We start from the raw sequence: 18495 nt of genomic DNA, 5'->3' as shown, positions 1-18495 counted from the left end.
CGCATTCAATTTAATAAATCTCTTCGATAATTTCCATCATGGAGTGAGAAAATGACAAACATGTTGTTCACATGTTGTTTGGAAGAGAAATTATAAGACGCTCTCTTCTCCTTGAAAAGGCCGTAAAACCAGCGCTAGAAACCACACGTGCATCATAACCTCCTACGAACCCACACGTGGGATTGATTCGGTTGAATTAATCTGTTTTGTCCGTCATCGAGCCAATTACCAGGGGCGGCTTGGGGAAAGGGCTGGCAAGCTTGTAATTAGTTGCAAGCGGAAGGATCGTCGCGGGTGAGGCACGAAGAATGGAACCCAACGTCGAACCCTCGGCACGGGTCCGCCAGCCGGTTTGGAGGAAGATCAGATCAGCGCTTTTTTTTTTGCTGCTTCTTTTGGCGTAAATATACCAGCAAGTATACTGGAGGGCATAGTTAAAAGCGTTACCAGAATTTATCGAAAAATATCTAAAGACACCTTAATATCTTTTTCTTGGTATGTTATGACGTCGTTCTCGTCAAAAAATACAAAATGACACAGTATGGCGGTTGTCGAGCAGGGTTTGTTATCATACTCTGCAGATTTGGCTATCTTAGGCTTATCTGTGCTCTACTTATCTTGGTACTCACCGATAATCTTGAATTTTCTAACAAAAAAGGCGAAAAAAATCCTTTATTATTTCAATCAAATTATGAAGATTTTTTCGGGAAAAACCCACCCTCGTCTGTTGCTCTACTTTACGTAACCTCGTGGTGGTGTTAACTTAACACCTTGTCGTCCGGAGTCTCCACAGTGGAGCGCGTAGAAACGTACTGATTGTTTTATGATTTGTTGTGTTTGATTAGTACATCAGGTAAGTGTAATAAGTGAATTTTGTTCGCTTGTCCACGAATGGAGTAATAAAGAAAGCCTTCAGGAAGCGAAGTGACAGAACAAAAGATGCGGCAGTAGTACGATGCAAAAAAGCGCGAATCGCCCGAACGACAAGGAGTCTGCAAAATCGTAGATTGATCGCAATAATTGATTCTATTTATCTAAAGCTAGCAATAGTTCAAAAGAAAGGCCCATGTTTTTTTATATTCATTTTGCAACAGTTACCGGTAAATAGTTCAATGTCTATCTATTGGATGTATATTGATTGTATAGTTATACGGAGTAGTTTTATTTGTTACATACTACGTGTATATGTTCATGCACAATCTTCCACTCAAGAAGTTTAATACACGTGGTTTAATTTCATTTTACTGTAAATAGAACCAACAGGTGATATTAAGGTTTCAAAATCGGTGCAAATGAGCAAATAGTTATTACTTGTATGAAAATTATATCAACCACTGTACACCGGTACGCTCTCGCCTGGCACGATTTCTTCCTTTGGGTGTCCCGGTCGTTAAAAAATATTTCGTCTCCTCGCCATCGCGTACCGCACCGGGGAGGAAGATCAATCGCATACCGTTGGCTGGAAAAATGCCAACACACACACACACATAAACTAGCTCGCCCAGAATGAATGTGGGGGCGAATTGGGTTTCAACCCCCCTGAAGAACTACTACTGGCCTGCTGCGGGGTACATCAATGTGGGCAGTGGTGTGGGGCGGAGATAGGAAAGGGTACCGAAACATATCGTGTAAATTGCTACTGACAGATTTTATAGACCCACCGCTTGCCGCAGGATGGCGACGGAAAAACGCGTTGACAAATGAGGGAAAAGCCCGAACTGCTGCCATGTGTGCGCCAAATAAGCGTGATGAAAACGCTACACATTAGTTGTGCTGGCTCCCGAGAAATCATTTTTTCACTTCATCGCCCGCTTCTATTCAGCAAATTGTGTTGCCATCGGTTGCGAAATTAGCAACAAACGTGATTTATGGCTCCGGTTGCACAGCTTCACGGTTTTGATAGTGCAATCACGACAATGAGGCGCGCACGGCAAATGGGAAACTTGATATCGCGGGTTCTCTTTTTTCCGGCGTCGCGCGGCTAAGATATATTTCAATGTTGTTCCATTTTCCACCGGGAAAGTCACGCTCTCACCTGTACGAAACGTCGTAAAGACCTCCCTACAAAGAAGGCTAATTTGGGACACACCGTTCATGATGTTAATTATTTGACTGCGTGAATGAAGGGTGCCGATGTTGTTTAATAAAAAAAAAAATTGGCCGCCCGCTCATATCCATCTTTGTGCCGGCCAGAAAGCGACCCAATCCCCCCCCCAGCACGCCCAAGGTGGATCCGTATCCGTATCGATTATACAAACAACAAGTATATAGGGGTTGTTGTTTGCTTGCCCGGTATTTTTAGACTTTTAAATGTTCATCAATCGATTGGGTACGAACTTCGACGGGGGTGTAGATATGGTGTGTGTGTGTGTCGTCCTTTGGTCTCGGTCGGTTGGACCGATGGAGAACATGTAGCAGAAGCCTTTCAAGCTTACATTACATGCCCGTTATAAATAGCTTTATTCCATGGAAGATTCCCTCATTACAGAATATTTTCTTTTGAATCTTTGAATTTTTAATTTTTAATTCATTCTCATCGTCACATCATAGTGGCAAGTGTGTTATTTACATTTAAACCTTCTACGAAAATCTTGACAGTTAGCGGAACTGTTTCATATCAGAATGGAAACCGTTATTGTTTGAGTCCAGAAGGTCCATGTTCTGTGCGGTCCCAACTATGCCACTGACCTAACTCGTTGTGAAATACGTTGGCAATATATACAGTACGAAACTAAATATGACTCCCCAATATTGAATTATTTATCGTGGAAATCAAGAATCTTTACTTCCCCCATTGAATAATAAACTAAATTCTACATCAAATATTTTATGTAAGATCTCCGAGTTTCAGTGGGAATGGAAAATACGTACAAACACAAGACAGAATACCGGAGGCAAAATACGTTTGTGTCCACAATCAGATTGCTAGGATTGTAAATCTAATTAAGTTCAGTATTCATAACTAACATATTGAGGCACTTAATAAATGTCTGCTGAATTGCAATATTTTATTTCCAAACTGTTAATCTATCATAGGGGAATCTTACATGATTTCAGGCATAATTAGCTTTATCTTTGTCTTCTCTGTTAAATTTGATTGTAGAACCGCGAAACGCCACACACGCCAATGAACATATTTTATTGCTTCATATTTTTAAATGGCTTAATTAAGTTTAAAAAGTGCAGGTTCCTTTTGGCCTGCCACCGTTCTTTGCCATATTTTCTCCTGTAACTCTTTAAAACACTGATTTATGCCTCCAAAATTAAAATAACAGCTCCTTCCGACAACAGATTCCGAAGGAGTTAAAGATGATTTTACAAAAACATACTGTACGTTTAAATTTTTTCTTATGTTTAAAGTCCAATAATGGGAAACTCCTCATATTACGACAGTTATCGTTATCCATTCCTGTTTCTAAGTTTTTCTACCGAACATCGCTACTAATGCCCTCAGTTATTGTTCATACACTTTCACCTTCCTCGTCGCTGTTCTCCACTGTTGTCCAGCATTAAAAACAAAACAAACTAACATCAAACACCCTTGAGAATGGAGATTTTTCCACATCAAATCAACACCCCAGGGGTGTGGGGAGGGGAGGGGAATAATTTTGCATCCAATTTCCCATCCCACGGCCTTCAGCGTGCGTCAGATGTTCGTCTTTAATAGGTCGCTACACTTGGAAAGGCGCGTACGGACCTCGCCACGTTTAAAATCGCACATCACGCGTTGGGTGGGACGTAGCTGGTGTGTAGGTGATGTGTACGAGAACTACATCCTTGGGCATGATCATCATGTGGTATGTCGACTAGCTTTGTGCGCTAGTTATTATTATTATTATTTCAGCCGAAGTGCAAGTGCAAGGGCAACTGAGGCTAACCCGGTTCCGCTCGTCGGTGATGACGGAAGGGGTGGTATGTGTTCTCAGTAGTGAGTGCGCATCTCGAAGACACTCTCTCGCACATTAGCATGCGTGTTGCGTACGTTACAAACGGTTTTCAACGTTGGGCAAACGGTGTTTCTGGGTTTCCATTCGAGCACGATGGAAGCTCAACTGTGGACGAATTTAAAATGGCACTCGGAAAAGGGCTGGAACAATTTTAATAAGACGGTAAATAATATCAACTGTTCCGACGTTTTAAATTATACCAGAAGATTTCTGATTTAGGCAGCACTTCAATAACAGTTGTCACCTTTTAAACCCTGGTTGCTGTGAGTAATGAATTATTGCTTACCAAACACTGGCTTGTTATGCCTCGTGCCAATTTATCTGCTTGTTACGTGAGTCGTCGTGCCCCCATTAAAAAGTGCAATAGTTAATTAAACGATTCATTTTTGGTTTTACGGTCAGCTTAGCTAGCTTGTCGGTGTTTGCTCATCGCCATTTTGTACATTATTCACTCTTTCACGTTCATGCTCCATCAAAATCCGGCTCATTTGGGCCAAAGCTACCATAATCTAGTTATTTAATCGTTAATCATTACCATCAATGTAGAAAAGTATTGCATGGTCGTCGGTGTTTTGGCTAGTTTAGAAACTGATATTACAACAAACAAAAACCACCCCCTTCTTCACTAGTTAGATTTGTTTATGCACAGGACGTGTTTGATTTTATCATATTGCAACATCATAATCGTGAATTATTAATTCACCTTCGTAGACGTTGTGTAAATTTGCAGCCACACCCATTTGTGACACCGCGATTTGGGTGTCTTTCACTTTTCAAGTCTGGTTCTCTCGTTTTTATTTTTTTCAATTTCCCAAGGCGCAGCACCCGCTGATACACTTGCAAAGATTCGCTGCTGCAATTGCTTTCGCTTTTCAATTTGTACTTTGCTAGTGGCGGCCAATAGAAAGAAAATGGTTTTTTCCGGTACACGACAAAACACGCACACGCACAGTTCCTTCCACGCACAATTCCTTCTTTTTTTCCAGGCGTTTCCCAATCTTTTCCAATTGTTTCATGACGTTGCGCATATTTTGTTTTTTTACATGTTTCCTCCAAGTTTAGGTTTTAATTTTTTAATTTCTTTTTCTCAACGTTCTTTCTCTCCTACTTTTCCTTTTCCTCCCGATTGTGGTTCCGATTCGGATCTTCCCACCCGTGGTTCGAATGCTATTTGGGAAACAAATCTCTCGACACACATCTTCATTCACCACTTGACCCGTGTGTCCTTTTGGCCTTTGACCCACCGACACACAACACTTACACACAAACACACATGTGTCCTGACTCCTACCCGACTGCAGGTCACCAGTACACAATCAGAGCAGCCGCATCCCGACCACCCAGAATGGCAACGCAGCGTCGCCCCGGCAGCACCAGCAGTCGCAGCAAACGACTCCGCAGCAGCAGTCGCAGAACCACCAGCAACACCACCACCACCACCACCAGTCCCCGCAGCGACCACAGTCACTGACACCGACGCGGGAAGCCGCCGCCAATGGTTCGATGGCGATGCAAACGCTCGTCCTGACGGTGCACAAGGATGCGACCGGCTACGGCATGAAGGTGTCCGGCGACAAGCCCGTCTTCGTCGAGAGCGTCAAGCCGGGCGGGGCGGCCCGACGAGCCGGTCTCATGCCGGACGATATGATCCTGAAGGTAAAATGTCACGCTCTCGCGGGGTTGTGGAAAATCTCCCGAGCCCATGCAATATGGATCGTGCAAAATGAAACTGTTCGTAGAACAAATTGATCGGCCATTCAAGTTAATCGAAACAATAATAAATTTTTTCAAGAAAAGGGCAGAAGATAAAACAAAAAATAATCAAAGCGTTGAGGTTTATAGGGGTTAAAAAATAAAAAAAATATTCTTTGCTTTATTTAAGATTAATATTTGCTAACTATTTTCTAGTAGGAAAAAAGAATTAATATTCCAGTTTTTATTTTTAATATCTTAAAACAAAAAGCATATCTTTAAAATTTGATCAAATTGTGGCAGATTAACAATCAAAAGCCATTATCAAAGTCGAAGGGGAGGTAGATGCAGAGTTGAGGTAAAATTAATTAACAGAGGCAAAGTTTTAAAGAGAGTAAAATTGCTATCGAATAAATTGAAGCGCAGTCGGAACCTTTTTTTAATCCAAACAAAACTAGATAAAAGAAAAACAGCATACTAAAAGAAAATTGTAGGGAAAAACCAAAGAAGTTAAGACAAGGAAGGAACGAAGTGTCACCTGCTGCACTAGTCCTTCGGTGGTAGGGATTTTTACTTTCATCCGTTGCATTGCAGGAGAATTATGTAAACTGGTTTTTATTTTCTTTAATTTATTTATTTACGGTTTCCTTTTCTTTCCGTTGCCTCCATTTCTCCACCACCGTCGGAATGTTGCCGCCTGGTACCCCGCACTGCCTGCCGCCTGACCGATCGTTTTTATTGTTGTATGTATGTGTGTGTATGTGCGTGCATTTTTTTTTCGTACCAACTTGTCGAACGGGCGCCCATCCGTGAAACGACATCGCGTTCGCGGGGTCTCGTCTGCTGCAACATCCTCCACTTCCTCGCGCCGAAACCATCCCGCTCGCCGCGCTCCCCCTGGAACACAACACACCGTCCCTCACACACTAGGTCAATGGAGCATCGGTGCGAGCGTCAACCCACACGCAAGTGGTGGAAATGATCAAAGGTAAAATGAAACGGAAAGTAATGTAATAAAAAGTCCAAAGAAACACCTAGGCGCTGTCGTAACACTGCGCGGTCTTGAACTGTTTTATTTTGTCCATGCCAATAGCATACTTTCCAACTGCAAAAATAAAAATCATAACTATCCCGCTTTACATCACCTTCGCCACACAAACACTAACAAGATAACATAAGTATGAGCAAAATCCATTCCCTACTATTTGCTAATCAGCATACTGAAATATTTCACATGAACTTGTCATTTCGCTTCGTGATAGCAAATATATAGTTACTCTTAACATCCTTGCATAGACTGTGCTGCCTCGGAATGAGATTTAATAATTTTTATCGGTATCAACTACTACATATGTATATTTTAGTTAGTTTCTAGCTTATTTTAATTATTTGTAGAAGCAAATATACATTTATTTTCAAATATTAGTTAATTTCCATATGCTTAATGTAAGGCCATCTGTAGATTTATCAACATTACTCCATTATATGTCTATATATAGACATTTTTCCAATTTAAATCATGTCAGATCATATTCGTTGCAAGTAATATCTTTATACTGTAGTTTTTTTTATATCGAATACCAACAAAATATCTCCATCTACCCTAGCTTTAGCCTCGCATGCATGTCTTCTGTCGAATGAACCATTTTCAAATTCCACCCCCCAAGTTTCTCCATGTTTGAAGGAAACTTTTATGTATTTTTCTTCAAATTAAAATTCGTACATCTCATGTTCTGGTGTAATGAGTGAAATGAAATAATAATATTTTCCTTTCCCATTTTCAGCATCGGATGTTGTTGAACTGACCGTGCAGCGAGGCAGCAACAGAATGCAGCGTCCGTCGCCTTCCAGCAACTCCATCGCGCCGATGACGCCGATTGCGCAGCGGAACAGCATCACCGCACCGCAGCCGGTCGATGTAAGTATCTATCTAGGGCCCACGGCCGCGATATGTTGCTTACATGTTCAGACTTACTGAACTTAGCGAAAGAAATGTTCATCTTTCAAATAATGGGTTTACTAAAGCTAGCGAATCTTTTTAGTCACTGGAAGAGAGTGAGATCGTGTGGTTAGAAAAAAATATCTGCTTTAATTCAAAACATACAAAATTAAATGTGATAAAGTAAACATGAAAACTTCCTTTAAATATCAATCATAGAAACTTAATACAACACTAAATTATACTCCTTCATGATTATGTTCCGAGTTTCCATCTTTCCTAATAAAATTTCGACAATATTTTTGCTTGTCCACAAATCCTTAGAGAAATTGTAAATAAGTTTACCGTTGCCAGCAAGTATTACTTGTTATGAATGATATTCATTTAAACAATTAGGATAACAATGTAAGCGTCAAAATGAGTGCCTTCCTGTTTTTAGTTTCGTAAATACTGTTTACAGGACTAGAATAATGGTTTATTATCTATTTATCAATCTCATTTCGTTTCGAAGTACCTCAACCCCAACCAACTGCAAATACGAATGTTTACCGAATTTTGTTCTTTTCATTGCTTCGGAACAAACTCTTGCATCCAACGAGGATGATTTTATTCTCTCGACCGCCATTGAATCTTATTTTTCTGTTTGTTCATCCCACCCCCGTCATCGTTTATTTTTCCACGAAATTTACTCCATCATCGATCGCAAAATGTCAAGATCATCGGAAGGGGTGGCAGGAGCGTCGCCATCATCTGTCGCTTCTTCGCCCCATCCCATTCGCCGATCACAGCCAAGATCGTTTAGCCGGGCAATATACCCGTGTTTTTCCATCGTCGGCGACATGGTGATTTTCCTTCAGTTCCGTCTAAAAATATTCCCAATATGTGTATTCGCTTCCCTCGGTTCGCGAGGTGTGCGGCGATGCAAGCGGCATTTATTCCTTCCGCCCTTTTTTTTGGGTTTGCGAAGCGTTACCCTTCCCCCTCGTCAACTTTTCCTTCCTTCGCGAATCCCATGGAGGGACCGATTTTGCCAGATTTTCTCAAAAATCGGCTCCCCAAATTTGCTCTCTCTCTTTCCCGTAGATGTGAAAATGATCTTGTTGGATGGAGATCTACTAGGCAGATGCTAATTTCTGCTTTCTCTCCTTCTCTCAAGCTATGTTGCTCTCTATCTCTCTCTCACACTGTGTCGCTGACTTCCAATTTTATTTATTCACCATCCGACCCCGCGATATCGGGTTGAATCACTCTATTTCGGGATTTTTCATTCCGTTTTTCCGATGGCGATGGAATGCGCCAATGCCGGGTCGGTACGACGCCAGAGACGCTCAGGAAAAACCCTTGTTTAGAAATGAACGCAGACGAAAGATCGTCGTCGACGCATCAAGCTGGAGCAATACTCGGTTTGCAGAGTTTACGAGATAAGAGTTTACGATCGTGATAATCGGCTGATGATGCGACATCAGGATTGTGGGAGTTTATCGAAAAGAAATTGTAATACTTTGAACATCCCTTTAAATTTACCGCACTAACACTGCTCCCCTTTTCCGCCCCCCCATACACCAACCAGTGCGTCAAGCAGCGGGAGATGGAGGTGCAAAAGATAAACACGCTGCTGATGATGCTCGACCAGGAGAAGAAAACTCGGGAAATCCTGATCGCCAGCAACAAGCACCATCTGCCGGAGGTGGCGCGGGCCGACGCGACAATCCAAAAGCTCGAGAAGGAACTGCAGCAGATGCGTGCCGAGGTAACGTTCGATCTACGTTTCTTCCGCTTTCCACCCTTCCGTCTTTTTCTTTTCTCTGTCTTTCCCTCTCTCTTTCTCTCTCTTCTCTCTGTTTCACTTTTCGTCCTCTTCGCTTCGCTCATATATACACACACACACACAGAGACAAAATCACGATCTGTTTTACCAGTTTCTGTGTGGTATGTTTTGTGTCTTAATTTGTTTAATGTTTTTTTCACCCGCCACCTCCTCGAGGTTATTCACCACAACTTTTTACAGGAAATGTTGAGATTTGATCGATTTTAAAACCAAGTTTTCATCTCTTCTGATATGGAATCCTAAAATGTTCTCATAGAAACGGTAACAATGTTAACCGATTTGTTAAACGGTAGTTTATGTTTCATCGTCAATTGGCACTATGAAAATGTGATCACAAAACACACAATAGAGTAGATGAAACGCTCTTTTCAGATTTGGTAATAAAAAATACTCATTCAAAAGTAACAGTAAACGAACAAGATAAATTTAATGCAACAAGAGCAATTATCTTTTAAACACAATCCATATTTGTAGAATGAAAACTGGATCGAAAGTCGTTTAAACTCTGGTAGACGATAATTTTCAAATTTGGTAACAAAAAAACTCATTGAAAAGTAATAGTAAACGAACAAGATAAATTTAATGCAACAAGAGCAATTATCTTTTAAACATAATCCATATTTGTAGAATGAAAACAGGATCGAAAGTCGTTTAAACTCTGGTAGACGATAAGAAATTTTCTACAATTTTTCCCTGTTTTGTTTGTGTTCCACCATTTTTACCTTACTTATGGTAAAGGTTTTGTTTAAAAAAAAACAATATATCAGAATGTTGAAAATTTTCAACAGTAGTAAGTTGAGTTTTCTGCCTTCACTCTTCGGTATTTAAACTGTAAAACGGGGTGGTTCAAAATGCCGAATCATCACTTTGCAACGACATGGCCACCTATTGTTTCCACTCTATGACTCGCTTATGTGTTCGTGTACATGTATGATTGTAAATGTGTGTGTGCGTGTCTTTTGTCCAGCATCTATGTTCGATCGGAGGATGCATCTTTTGTGCTGCTACTTACCAAAAACGAATTTCGACGATCGCCATTAATTAAATACATTTGTGCAATTAAATGTTAAGGTCATCTAGTTCATGCGAAATTTTCATCAACACATCATTTAAACACATCTTCTAATCCAAAACACAAATGAAATAGAATTTAACCAACAAAATGGTTCAGTTTCATAGCATAGCATCACTGCGTGATTATTTGTTACAATATAGGGTTTGATGAATCGCCAGACAGTTTTAGTTTAAGGTTTCGAACGAATTTTGCTTTCATCGGCATCACTCAGGCAAATCAGATCAGAGTTGATAATACCATTGTCCTTATTTAATTTATAGAATCGAAACCGCTTTTCTTTCATCATCGAAACCCTCGATCGACGGACGGATACTCTCGCCTAACTCGTGTCTGTGCATACAAACTCCAACGATGCATGACATTTTGACATCACCTTCTTATCCGTTTTGATTATCAATCTATCATCCTTGAGACAAAATTCTATATAAGCAACACGATTTGCTGCATAAACAAAATAGATAGGTAAAGATTCGTCCACCAAGATCTGTCCGAAGGATATGTCGAGCTGCTATTTAAACCTTCTGTATGCTGTGCCTTCGCGTTTCTTTTAATGTCCCCAGAAGAGCCTTATCCTGTTTGGCGTGCGCCACCCCTTCGTCGTCTATAGTAAATAGTGTGGAATGTTGTTTTTTGTTCTGGTTTGTTTTAAGGAATGCTCGTAGACGTTTTGTGCATTTCGAGTAAATGATCGATTTCCCATTTCCAGCAGTCGCAGCTCTCCCCCCAGGCAGGCTGCCGCCTGTGTACAGTGTAGTGTTGTTTGACATGTTGCTCTTAATTTATTCAACGTTGTTGTTTCCACCCTTCCCGGTAGAGAAAGCTGCAACATCTTGATGGCATCGGTTTGGTTTTATTTGATTTGTCTTTTCCTTTTTTTGCTATGTATCTTACGATGCGAAGAGTTTTTGTTGTTTTCCCTTTTGCATACCACAGTTGTGTTGATTATTGCCCGTTTGGAATCTGTATTCGGTAGGGTTTTTGCATTAGCGTTATTTTTGAACCTATATTTTAAAAATAATTACATATTTATATTATCTAGTTCATTTAACACGTTAAGCGCTACGCGCAAATTGTACTACTTCCCGTTCTGCCAGCGATTCGTAGAAACGCCGGCCTACCCAACGGGCTCTGTCGGCCCGAGCAGACCGACGCCGGCTTACGGGGAAGAACACTGTCGGCCCCACGGGGCCGACGTAGCGCTTAACGTGTTAAAACCGTTTGTTTTATGACACTGCGTTTCATGCTGGGTTCGAACAGGAGCACCTAGTGGGATGGGTTTTGATTTAGCTGGGAAAACAAAAATGCACACGGGTTGGTTGCGATGCTCGAAGCAAACCATCGTCAAGGAAGGAGATATCGCACAAGCAGAGTCTTATCACGATCTCTACCTTTCTTACACTTTCTTTCTCTCTCTCTTTCTCTCTCTTTTTCTCTTCCTCTCTCTTGTTTCTTTTTTTCACTCCTTTCCCTTTCTTATGGCAACTACCAAAATTGCACCACATGGCACCCACCTGAAAATTGCACTGGCGATGCATTTTTCTGCACGCCCATCATAACCTTCCCACATGCGAATATTCACAAAACATGGCTATTAAAACATCATCATTCTCCCCCTCTCCCTTTCTCTCTCGACCCCTTTTTCTCTATTTCTCATATCACTCGATTATCGTCCGTTTAATGCTTGTTGTTTAATCAAACATTTTATTATTTTTTCTTCCGTTTATTTGTTTTGTTTTCTCTCTACTCGTGCTCTGCCGAATGTTCACAATTTCCCCGTGTAACCGATATCAAAAATAAAAACCAATCCACTCCATTTTCCCAAACGGCTCCCAATAACATACCATCATTGCGTTCTGGCTATGAACTTGATCTTCTCCACATCTCCCCCTCTTTTTCGCACGGATAACCAAATTAAACGAAACCAACAAAACGAAAAACAAAACAAAACAAAACAAAAAAACATAAAAAACCTCCACCTAGACCGGCGCATATCCTGCGTTCAGCGCGTCTTCGATCACCACGCCGCCCCTGTTCGCGCAACCGCAACCTCCGACGACGAACACCACGTCGACGCCGGCGTTCCTGTCCCGCTTTCCCCGCTCACTGTCCTCGCTGAGCCTCGGGACCAAGAAGAAGTCCAGCGACGCCAAAGAGATCAGCTCGCCGACAGCCGCCTTCCTTCGCTCGCCGGAGTGCATGAGCCCGGACGGTGGAGGACCCGGTGGCGGCGGCGGTCCCATGTTTGGCGGTGGTGGAGGAGCGCTGAACAGTAGCAACAACAGCACCACAACCAATTCCCCCGTTTCGTCGGGCACGCCGTCGAAGTCTTCGTCGTCGAAAAAGTATAGCACCAGCAGTGCCGCCGATCACCATCCCCACCATCACCTCCATCATCAGCAACAGCACCTTCCGCATCTCATGACACGAAGCGCCGGTGGACACTTTGGCAAGCAACAGACTCAGACGGCGAACACCGACATACCGCCACCGCTGCCGCAGCGCAATAACATTCCAAAAAAGCCGGAGGATATGGTCGACACCACGACGATGATGGTCGGCTCCCGGCGTAACATTCTCGTCTCCGACCTGGACACGCATCTCGTCCTTTCTCCCACGTCGACAACGGCGACGGCGGCCACGACGGCAAAGGCGGCCGCGGCGGACACGGCAAGCCTCAACTCCGGTGCCTCGTCCGGTTCTGCCAGCTCGAAGTCGAGCAACAACAAAAACCGTAGCAAGAAGAAGGGTGGCGGCTCGAGCGGTAACAATAGTTCCGCTAATAGTAACAACAACAACAGCAACAATAACAACAACAGTAGCACCAGTATGTCAATCGATTCACCGCAGCTCGCGGACGGAATGCAGACCGCCACCGCCACCAGCACGACGATGTACCTTTCGCCGGCGGATCGACTTGCCGCCGGATCCGGTGGTGAGATGCAGGCCGAACCGCCTCCCTTACCTCCGCGCCAACCGGGCATGCTGGAGGTGATCAACCAGAATCTCATCCTCAACAACGACAACGTTCAGCAGCAGCAACAATTTGCCAACAATGGCTCGGGTGGAGGATCCCCAACAACAGTGACGAACAGTAGTGGTGGTGGTGGAACGCCAAACGGAAATAATAACAACGGTATCAGCCACGGTGGTGGTGGTGGTGGTGGTCGGGGTTCGATGGAAATGCGCCCACCACCGAACAGCATTAACACGCTGATGAACTATCCGCTCATAACGACCTGCACCTCGGTGCGCGACAACATGGCCGCCGCATTCCCACTGTCCTACCGGCCGAACATAGTGCACCAGATGCAGCAGCATCAGCAGCAAGCGACCGTAAGTAGCTACGTAGTAGAGCGGGCATCTAAAGCCTTTCCTTCGAAACGCAACAGCAAACAAACAAAACAAAACAAATACCATACCCCCCCGCCCCCCAAACTCTCGCACAAAACCCAAGCACGGCTGCTCCCGATCAACCCCCGCTTCCCGAAAACTAATCACAATCCAACGGGGGAAGCGAAGGGAGAGGAGCGTGTGCTGATGTCCTCTCCCGCGCACGAAGAAGATGGCGGCATCTTTTCCTCACAAACCGCACAAAGAATGAAAGTCTTGTAAATTATCTATCACTCTACGCGCTTGTAAAACGCACCCGCCCAAAAACCGATGGACCAAACAATGGGAAAACGAATGGCAAGGGACGTGTACAGTTTGTCCTGCCGTGTGTGACCGCCGCTTATCGACTGATCGTACGGGGAACGCACCACTTAACACCCTTGCTCCTACGGGATATGGTTTCTTCTCTCTCTACACACACACACAAACTCCTAGCTGTCTGTCTGTCCGTCTGTCTGTCTGTCTATCCTTCTCGTTCGTCCGTCCTGTCTGTCCTACGTGACTATCTTTCGTTCTGCGCGGGGTTCTCTCTATCTTCTACGCCAGTTGTAAGTCCGTACCGGACTCCTGTTGTACATATATCCTTACTATACTAGTTTTCCGCTTCGTCCTCCTCCTTCTTGGCGTGGTGTTGTACATATTTGGGTTTTCGAGTTGTATACAAACCTTCTCCCCTGTCCTCTCACTACTTACCAAAAACGCTTATATTTTTATTCCTTGTTGTGTAACATTTTCAGATTGTGGATTTCGGTTTGTTAAGCAGGATTATTGTTTATTACACTACTTCTTAATTTTTTGTTCGTTTTTTTAAACTTATTTTGCTCTTAGCGTGTGAGTGAGTGTGTGTTTTTTCGTGTATGTGTGAATATTTTTGTGAAAACAAAAACAACTCCTTACAGGTTTTAAAATCACTTACGATCCTCTAACAACGACATCGGTGGGATAACAGGTTTCTTCAAGACAAGTTGTTTTGGGTTAAAACTTTTTAGAAGTTTCTCTGTGTAAGTAGAACTCACAATGGACAACGGATTGCTGTTTTTGTTCTGCTACACGGCTATGGTTTTCGCGGATTAAAATCCAACGATATCCAATCGATGCTGATGGGAATAGATAGAACTATATTTTACAGTTACTTTTATTAGATGGTAGTATAATGTATGTTTGTAGTGTAGATGTGCATGATTGTTAGATTGTTCATACTGTGCATGTTAGTGGTGAATGGGTTTCATCGGTTCAGTGGAATGCGGGGTACACGTTTCCTATCAAAATACGCACTGCACGCAACATTACGGTGTTTACATCCATTGCTTAGAAATCTTCCAGCGACAGTATGGGCGATTCAAGGTGCTTTTATCTTTCTGGGGACGAAACGGACGGATTTATTCCTTTTTGTTTCCTTCCTTCGCCTTCAAACTCTCCTGTGCTTTCCGAATGCGTTGTTCGATTATCGTGTACAAAGTATTAAGTGTGTTTGAACAATTAATGTAAGCCTTTAAGATAAATGTCACTGTGTTATTCCTCACCCGGGGTGGTTTTGAAAAGAACACAGAGTACTCTTATTGCAGCCAAGTATTAACACAATTTTCCCCCAGTGCTATTCTCCCCTGGAAGAAACATATACCATAAAGTTGCGTTTGCTAACAGTGTTCTGTTTCTGTCTCTCTTCTTGTGTGTTTTATCGCCTTCCCATGTTGTTGTGCCATCTGATCGTTTATGGTACTGCATCATCATGTCAGGCGGCTATGAGCCATTCGGCATCGGCAGCGCCCGGTATCAACCAATCGATCAGCAAGAAGCATCGCCGCATCGTCTCGTCGCCGGAGAACATTGGCTCGAAGGACTTCGGAATGGTGGGCAGCAGCGATCATCACTCCGGCTCCTATCGGCACCACAAGACGTCGTCGGACTCGTGGGACAAGCGTTCGGAAGTCACACCACCGGGCACACCGCCTCCACCGTACCTCAGCACCTCGATGACCGGCCACCACCATAATCATCATCATCATCCGCATCATCAGCAGCAGCAGCACGGTGGAGGACACCATCAACACCACGACCACTCGACTGCCGGTGACCTGGCGATCGCGAGCCCTCTGAACAACAACAACAACAACAGCAACAGCAGCAATAATAATCCTCACAACCATAGCAATAATAATAACAATAACAACAACAACAGTAGTAGTCACATGTCGTCCTACCATCACCACCATCCGCATCACGTCCAGCAGCAGCAGCAGCAGCCGCTCGGGGGCGGTGGCTTGATTGTGACGGGGCCAAACAGTGCCACCGGTGGGCCACCAATCGTCGCGGCACAGGCGAACGTGGCCCAGAAACCGATCATCTCGATGGAGGATGACGACATCTCGGATCAGGAGAGCTTCATCGAGGAGAACAGCCCGTTCCGTTCGCTGACGCAGCTGCTCGAGGCGGAAAAGTCCGTCTATCTGGCGGTGTTTATGAACTTTGTCCTGACCAACTCGGACCCGTCGGCGCTGCTGTTCTACTTGATCACCACGCTGTACAAGGAGGGCAGCATCAAGGATATGCGTAAGTGGGCGTACGAAATTCACTCGACATTCCTGGTGCCGGGAGCGCCACTGCTGTGCGCGAACGTGGACGAAGCGCTGGCGCGCGAAATCGACGACGTGCTGCAGAAGGAAAACGACAAGGTAGAGATCCTGCGCAAGGTGTTCTGGCGCAGCCGGCTGAAGGCGAAGGAAAGCATCAACCAGCAGCTGCAGCAGTTTCAGACGAAGCGCACGGCCGGACTTGGTACGATGTACGGTCCGAACGACCAGCAACTTCAGATGGCCAAGGGTGACAAGGTGAAGGAGCAGCGTATCGTGGAGGAAACACTGATGCCGAAACTACAGCAGTATCTGTAAGTTACCAGCGAGTAAGTAAATATAACCATACCACATTAACATCCTGCTTTTTTCTTCACCTCCCGTAGTGACGAGCTTGAGCGAGAGTCTCCGAAGGAGGATGCAAAGAAGTCGGCGCTCTGCTCGGCCCTCTCCACGGTTCTGCAGCGGTTTTTCGTTACCCGGTCGAATCCTGGCGGTCCGATCGACAAGGTGCATCATTTCGTCAGTCGAGAGAAAAGCTTCAAGAGTCGCCTGATGGCCAAGAATCGAAAGCAAACCATCCTCGGACACTACCTGCACCTACAACCGTACTACGAGGTGACCCGCTGTAACCACTGTCAGAACATTCTGTGGGGCGTCAGCCCCCAGGGTTATCACTGTAATAGTACGTATCGAACATTGAGTGCAAAGCAGCATCCCGGAAAGCTTGTTTGTTTGATGTCTAAACTTCCTTTTCTGTTTCGCTTTTAGATTGCGAACTTAACATCCACCGGGCTTGTGCAAAAGATCTGACCGAGTGCTGTCCCGGGCCGGCCAATCAGAAGAACGACAGCAAAATTACCAAGCTCATGGAGAAAATCTCTAGCCGGAATCATCATCAAGGTACGTAACAGGAACCAACAACGCAAATCAATGGGGAGACACTATTTAAATATTCTTTCTCCTTTTGTTTCATTGTAGACAAATCTCGGCGTCACGATGATGAGGCGGCTGCAGATGATTCAACTGCTGGAGGTGAGTATTACCCATGCTTCGTTACGCAAAATGATGAGACGTATAAATGTATCAGAATTTGTCAAGAACAATCAATTCAATGCTATTATGGCAATTTTATTCAATTTCATATGAATTAGATGAAGTATCTGTCACTAATTTTATCTACGACTTCTTTGAAGTGTGGTATAAAAGCCACTGTCAATTTATAGTCTCATGTAAATGGAACTCTAAAAAAGAATAACGCTATCTTTAGTAGCAGTTGAAAGGTCACGGTATTATATTTCAATTATCGCATTGCCTGAAATCACCAAATGGCCATAGTTTAGCATTACCCAAACATGTTTACCAAATAAAACAACTTAACAGAGCAGTTGAGTAAAGTTGTTTTACGTTAGGAAAAGAAAAAAACATTAAATGCCAATGGTTTTGTATGATATTAGTCAATTTTTGAATAAATTTGACTACAACCGATTTTGTTCAAATGAAGGCAGAAATGTTGTGTTGATTATGTTTCTTTTAATTCCATTAATAGTCATTATACGAATGGCGCAACCAGTGAACAAACGCAAAATGAAGAAACGCATCGTTCACAATATTGTCATGCTCAACTTCAATTTTGTTTTAGTTTATTTATGTATATCCTGTAAAATAGTTATTTAGATTGAAGGATAATGGTTTATTCACTTTCTGTTTTGTTTGAATTATGATCATCAATGGGATGAAGAGATTTATTTATTTGATGTTACTAGTTTACTGTCAATTGGTACTCAACGAACATAAGTGGTACTTAATACCTTTTTCAAATGATAACAAGTTGTCAAGAAAAGCTATGTGCTTTCCAGGGTCAACTCTATTAGGAGTGTCAAAGTACTGATAAGAAATTGTCTGATTCTTTGAAACCCCATTGAAAGGGACAATCCTTTTCCGGCCTAGACGGAGCCCAACTCGTTTTATCGGCACCACCACTAACGGTTATTCCCAGTGTTGAACTCAATATTCATACATTTATTTTCCTTCTCCGTCCTCCCTGGGTACGA

At 43.3% G+C, this 18495-nt stretch overlaps 1 protein-coding gene across 1 annotated transcript in view; it reads left to right on the top strand.

The window, feature by feature from the left end:
* The window catches only part of LOC131260046 (uncharacterized), an 81832-nt gene that overhangs the window by 22858 nt on the left and 40479 nt on the right, over window positions 1-18495 (top strand). Inside the window, exons 3-11 of the mRNA XM_058261699.1 lie at window positions 5249-5603; window positions 6570-6627; window positions 7424-7557; window positions 9149-9328; window positions 12462-13814; window positions 15608-16755; window positions 16828-17126; window positions 17213-17344; window positions 17423-17476. Coding sequence (XP_058117682.1) covers window positions 5249-5603; window positions 6570-6627; window positions 7424-7557; window positions 9149-9328; window positions 12462-13814; window positions 15608-16755; window positions 16828-17126; window positions 17213-17344; window positions 17423-17476 — 3713 coding nt within the window. The remainder of the gene's footprint in view (window positions 1-5248; window positions 5604-6569; window positions 6628-7423; window positions 7558-9148; window positions 9329-12461; window positions 13815-15607; window positions 16756-16827; window positions 17127-17212; window positions 17345-17422; window positions 17477-18495) is intronic.

This window comes from Anopheles coustani, chromosome 3 (genome assembly GCF_943734705.1).
Source record: "Anopheles coustani chromosome 3, idAnoCousDA_361_x.2, whole genome shotgun sequence".
Lineage (NCBI taxonomy): Eukaryota > Metazoa > Arthropoda > Insecta > Diptera > Culicidae > Anopheles > Anopheles coustani.
Note: the sequence above shows the minus strand (reverse complement) of the source record. Positions and strands in the feature narration are given on the sequence as shown.